Source organism: Lynx rufus, unplaced genomic scaffold (genome assembly GCF_022079265.1).
Source record: "Lynx rufus isolate CCGP_SWC_20201006 ecotype Redwood Valley unplaced genomic scaffold, mLynRuf1.p SCAF_2, whole genome shotgun sequence".
NCBI lineage: Eukaryota > Metazoa > Chordata > Mammalia > Carnivora > Felidae > Lynx > Lynx rufus.
Window position 1 is genome coordinate 142,501,048 of NW_025814834.1, and position 6,131 is coordinate 142,507,178.

A 6,131-nucleotide genomic window follows, 5' to 3' on the forward strand; every position below is an offset into this window, starting at 1 on the left:
AGTTTTGACCTTTATGGAATTGTGTTGGAAATTTGTAATGTTTGTATTAGTAAGTTAAAAAATCTTTGAATTGTTTTAAGGTGTGTTTTACTTCTTACATTTAAAATTCTTCTCCATCAACAGGATATGCATACTGTGGGTAGTGAAACCAAAAGTTTTGAGCCAGCTACATCATTTGAGGAATCAGAACGAAAGCAAAACGCATTAGAAAAATGTGATGCATGTCTCACCGGTGAGTGGCCATGTAAAATACATGTTTGCTGACTTAAAACTGTGCCAGTTAACTATGTCTAAAAGCCAAAATGAGTGAAGTCAAAAGAAATCAGAGAAAGAAATTTCATTAGTAAATGGATCTTTACTGGCCATTAAAAAGTTGCTCTATACTATACCTTACATTTGAATGAATGTCATTCTTTACAATAAGACATCTTGGAATTCATAGTCGTTTTTGTTCCCTTTCCAAAAAGTTCTTTTTCATTTTTGCCTTCAAGTAAAGTCAAGGCAGAAATGTGTTGAACAGTATGAATTATCATACAATCTGTTAGTATATAGAGTATTGTATTGACCTAACTGCTCATACCAAGTCAACTAGAATCCTAAAATTAAAAATAGACTCTTAAAACTCCTAAAACTTTTTTCAAGTGCTTTTACCTGTCACCTTTCATGTATTAAGCATAAATATGTGTATATCTTTTTTTATTTACTTGACTACAGTCAATTTATTCACTGTATGATAAGTTTAGTTGCAGGGGTTAGCTGTCAAGCTGGTGAAAGGCTTCCATTTGTTAACTATAATTCGATGTATCACCAGAGCTAACTTCCAGTTTTTAAAAATGTAGTGATACACATTAAATTTGATGTGTAATCCTGTATCAATGATCATAGTCTGACAGGGTCTAAAAGGTAAGGAAGATAACATTCATTAAGTATTTGCCTGCTCTGTGCTAAGCACTGTGATTATTGTTCGATTCCGTATATCTGAGTTGATCTTCATAACAATTCTGTGCTGTAAGGTAGGTAGTACCAGCCCCATTTGACTCATAGCCTAATAGTCTGAGGGTGGTTAAATAAAGTCAAAGGTCATGCCCCCAATAAATTGTTGAGTCAGTATTTGAACTTATATCTGTGCTTATTTCACTCTTGTGATCTAGGGCTCCCAATTAGGAACAGCAGTTTTCATAAATGTCCTTTTTTTGAAAGCATATTACGTATCAGAAAATTGTGAACACTTTTCATGATTACATCATTTAGGCCACACATCATCAGAGATACAATTAGGATTTTTTTTTCTTGGTAGATGAAGACAGGGACAGTGACATTGCCTTGCCCAGTGCAAAAGCAGTAGAGCTGAGCTAAACCCAGCACGTGGGCCTCAGAGTATGCACTCTTACCCATTACACGATAAGTTTGTCCCTCGGAACTTAAGGAACATATTTTAGTTGGTGCCCATAGCCTGACCACAACCACTCAGTTCCCTTAGAGTGCTCCTTAAGTGTGGGGAAGGACCTGGGAAAGAAACACGAGACAGCATTGCCCTGGAAGCCCAGGGGAGACAGGTCAGTGGTGTCAGGTAAGGAGGAAGGTCAGCTGAGATGAAGACTGACCAGTGATTCTGATGGCCTCCTGTCTGCAAAGCTCTGCCTAAGAGATGTGGGGGGAGGGCCCAGCAACGGGAAAGGACTACCTGCTGTGCTCAGGGCAGCTGAAGTTCAAAGCCAGAATGGTGCCGAGGCACAGACTTGTTTGATGTTTTCCAGCAGTAAAGAGGAGTCATGAGCAGAGGGCTGGAATTTTCCAGGAATGGGAATTTTTCGGGGGAGACACTGCAAAAAAGGACAAGGTTTGAAGGAGCTGAGCATTCTAGTTTGAGAACACGTGGGCCACGGGTCCAGACTGTAGGAGAGAGAAGAAAGTAAGCCTGGGGTTAAACAGTAAATGGGGAGAATGGTGTTGTCTTTACCAAAAACAGAACAATTCAACCTTAATGGGACAGGACGAATGTTATAGTGCATTTATTAGTTGATCAGATAAGAAGGGGCATCTAAGGCATCTAATAGGATATGTTCTCACTGTGGGTTGAATGTAACTGAAAATAGCAGATTGAGCTCTGCATAGATAATTGAGAGTAACTTGGAAAAATACATAAGACTTTGGCTGTTTTGATTGGCTCTTCATCTATAAATCATTCAGACTCTCTTGTTAACCACATGCCATGAAATTTGATTTTTAAATAAATCTTTTCCTTTTTTAGACAACAAAGTGGGTTTGCTTATAGACCTAGAGCTTGAATCAGCATCACAGAAGATGGACGATGTTTGTAAAACCTCCAAGCCACTTAATCTGAAATCAGATAGGGAAGCAAACAGTGTTGAAAGGCATGCTCCAAGGACCAAGATGAGACCTGTAAGTTTGCCTGTAGATAGACTACTTCTTCTGGCAAGCCCTCCAAATGAGAGAAATGGCAGAAATATGGGGACTGTAAATTCCGACAAGTTTTGCAAGAATCCTACCTTTGAAGGAGTTAGTAAGAAAGATACTCCTTCTGTTGGTTGTTCCAAATTGGATGGCTCTGAGCAGTCAACTCTACAAAGCCCTTGGGAGCAACAATGGGAACAAAATGGCCTAACTGTAAAGACTGCAGTGACTGTGCCCAGTGCACTCCAGGACAGAGCACTGACAACAAGCCCCAGGATCACTGGGGGCCACCCAGTCAGTGCCGCCCAGCCCAGTAAGCCATACTCAGAACCAGTGAGGCCAGCGAGACAGGTGTCTGGGAGACGGTCCTCTGATTCCTGTCCTCCTGCTCCTGTCCGAGCGCCCAGAACACTGCAGCCGCAGCATTGGACAACGTTTTATAAACCACGTGCTCCCATGGGTGGTGTGAAAGGGGATGAGGAGAAAGCTGCAGCACCCTCCCCAGCACCGCCTCCCAGCACAACTCCCACCCCCCAGGGGCACGCGCTAAGAACAGTGCCAGACTCTGAAAACGCCCCAGCTGCCCCCACACAGCCCACCAGGAAGCCTAAAGAGAGCCCTGAGGAGCGGGACTTGCCTGATGTGCCGCCAGCGTGTCAGAGACCAAGGCTAAAACGAATGCAACAATTCGAAGACCTTGAAGATGAAATCCCACAGTTTGTGTAGGGTTGTCAGAATTCAGCTTTTCTCTTTTTGTTGTTTTGTTTTGTGGTATTATGTTTTGTGAAAGAAACTTTTGACAGGGCCCCTTTTGTATAGTATTGCCAAATCATGGATTTTGCTATTTGTCGTCGTATTACATTATACTGTGTTGGTTATGTTGAATGGTAGATTGTTTTGATAGGGCCCCATCTGTGCCTCACTGGAATTATATGTATTTTTAAAGTTGTGAATAAATAGGTGGACTCATGTTTTTTAAAGTTCAGTTGATTTTTCCCATAAAATGGTTCATTTAAATGCATCCCTAATATATGATGTAGTTCTCAACTAACAGGTGCAATTGGGGAAAATCAGCTTTATTTTTTGAAGTGAAACTACGTTGCTTATTTATAAAAGAAATAATTTCTGAATGCAAGTTCCTGAAAGATCTTTGGTAGGATTGTTTTGTTCACACAATTTTATAGTGTGTCTTCGACCATTTGTATGGTATATATGTAACCTTTTATTTTTCAGTTGGCAGTTCACTTTTTAATATTTACATAATGGCCAAAAGGCTTGCAAATCTCTATTTAATTGCATTTTGGTTAATTGTCAGATTTTCCATGTGGTAGTCAATTGAATTGTACAAAGAAAGTGCACTTAAGCTTGTTTCTAAATTACATAGTTCAGCTATGCCTTATTTGGCTTTAGATGGTTTTAATACATTTAATATTTTTTTTACCTCTTGGCTTTGTTCTGCATAAACTTTTGTCGTTCAACAGTTCTGAACCTTTTGGTATTTTATATAATGGTCCAAAAATGTTTTAAAATTCAATGCATTTCCTCTTCATATTGTCTGTTTTTTTTTTTTTTTTTTAAACCACTGCTTTGGTATGAAATGTTTTCGCTTTTAAGTAATTCTATGTACTTTTTCTACCAGGACTTTTAACCATTGACGATGTATGTTTCATCCAAATCATGCAGAGATTTATTTAAGTTGATTCTAAGAGTATAGTTCGATAAGGATCATTGTTTGGAACTTGAGAGAAGGTGTAGATGATTGGATAGATGTATTTCATTTATCAAATTCTCAGTTTTTAGAACTAGTACAGTCCTGTTATTTTCTGGGTTTCATTATTTTGCCTAAAATAGGTTATAAAAGGGACTAAAAAAGTAAAATAGCCTCTTTTCCTATGTGTGAATTATATTTGTAGAAAATGCTTTTATATGACCCTGTTATAGTTGATAAAAAATATGTGTGTGTGTGTGTGTGTGTGTGTGTGTGTGTGTGTATACATGGCTTCTCATGTATAAATTAAGTTCTCATGGCTTCTCTGAAATTGTTGCCTCTTAGGGCATGAGACTTTAAGATTTATTAACTGTTGGCTTAATGGTCAACACTTGGGCTCATACATCCCTTACTATATAACATGGAATGCGTTTATGGGACATTGCTGTTATAGCTCTATATGACATTAGAGACTAGGGAGAAATGAGTAACTCACTCCTTTGTTCTGGAGCCTTGTTGTTAGTCTTTATTGTACAGAATATAAAAGAATCGTATTGCTTCAAAAACCTAAAAAGTAAATAAGAGCCAACATTTATTGAGCCCTCTCTTTGTGCCATGAACTCTGCTAAATCCCTAAATAAATGATTTCATTTCAGGTTCACTGCAACCTATAATATGTAGGTAAGTACTTTACTATTCCTGTCTTACAGATAAGGAAACTGAGGCTTAGTTATGATGTGCTCTAGGTTCCACTGGTATCACAGTTGGAGTCAAGTCTCAAACTGGTTATCAGACTCTTGGTGGTTACTACTCTTACTGTGTTATTACTAAGTATTATCAGGTAGTATTTAACAATATAAAATGCACCTTAAAAATTTTTTCATTGTGGTAAAATATGTGTAACATAAAATTAGCCATTTTAACCATTTTTAGGTATACAATAACATTAACTACATTCACATTATTCTGCAACCGTTACCACTATCCCATCTCCAGAACGTTCTCATCATCCCATACTGAAACTTAGAAAATATACCTTTAAGTTCCTTCAGTTTTCTTTTAATGTATTGAGACAACAGAGTCAAAACATACGTCATAGAATCAACTGGCGTCTCTGTTTCCCCTTACTGTTAAAGCTCACATGTGAGAGTTCCACTTGGGCCTTTCTGTCTGTAGGGCCCTCTGGCATCTCATCCAGCTTAAACCGTCAGTCTATGGGTGCTTCTAGTTTCCTGAGACATTAAGCAAGTATCTCCCAGAAGATGTTGCTGTTTCTAGAGTACTCACTGTGCCCTACTCTACTCAGTAACATGGCAGCAATTCCTCATAGGAAATTGTTTTATGACACATGGAAAGAATGTGAGTCAAGGGAAAGAGCAATAGTGGGGAGTCCTTTTAGAGCTGCCACGCCACTAGAAAGGTTTGTGGAAAGCATCTCATTCAAGTTTGCAAGAAGTCATTTGTGAAGGGTTGATCCAGACTTTCTTAGATAGGCTTATTTTACATAGTGAGAAGTTAATTAGCATCTATGAATATTTAAAATCAGTTTTAGTGCACTTCAGGCAATGTATTTCTTTTGATGTAGAGATGAAGAAGAGATGATCCCTGTGAAGGACTTGTCCAGAGATCTCAGAAGCAAATGAAATCACACCTCCCTTCCTTGAGTGATTAAAATTAATTTAAACATGATACTAAAGCGACACTACTTCCAGCTAACATTGTGTTGCTTACAGCATTTGTACAGCTATAAAAGTCTCTTTCAATGGCAACCATTGTATATTTTATGATAAGTTATCATCAATGTAATCTCTGGGTTTTTCTTTCCTAGAGGCAAGAAATTGTTTTGATGTGCTGATATGATTATATATGTAGATAATTCAGTAACATCTGGAGTTTAGCAAAGTTGCTACATTCACAATATGCAGATGTCCGTTATATTCCTACATATCAGTAACTAATAGGCAATAAAATTTTTTGGAAAGATCTCTTAAAATAAGTTTGAAATACC

The 6,131-nt window shown here is 38.1% G+C and overlaps 1 protein-coding gene across 1 annotated transcript in view; it reads left to right on the forward strand.

Annotated features, from left to right (window-relative positions):
- The window catches only part of ARHGAP29 (Rho GTPase activating protein 29), a 60,989-nt gene extending 57,621 nt beyond the window's left edge, over nt 1-3,368 (forward strand). The window contains exons 21-22 of the mRNA XM_047082314.1: nt 124-232; nt 2,252-3,368. Of these exons, the coding sequence (XP_046938270.1) occupies nt 124-232; nt 2,252-3,141 (999 nt within the window). The 3' untranslated portion in view covers nt 3,142-3,368. The remainder of the gene's footprint in view (nt 1-123; nt 233-2,251) is intronic.
- Nucleotides 3,369-6,131: the final 2,763 nt, after the last annotated feature.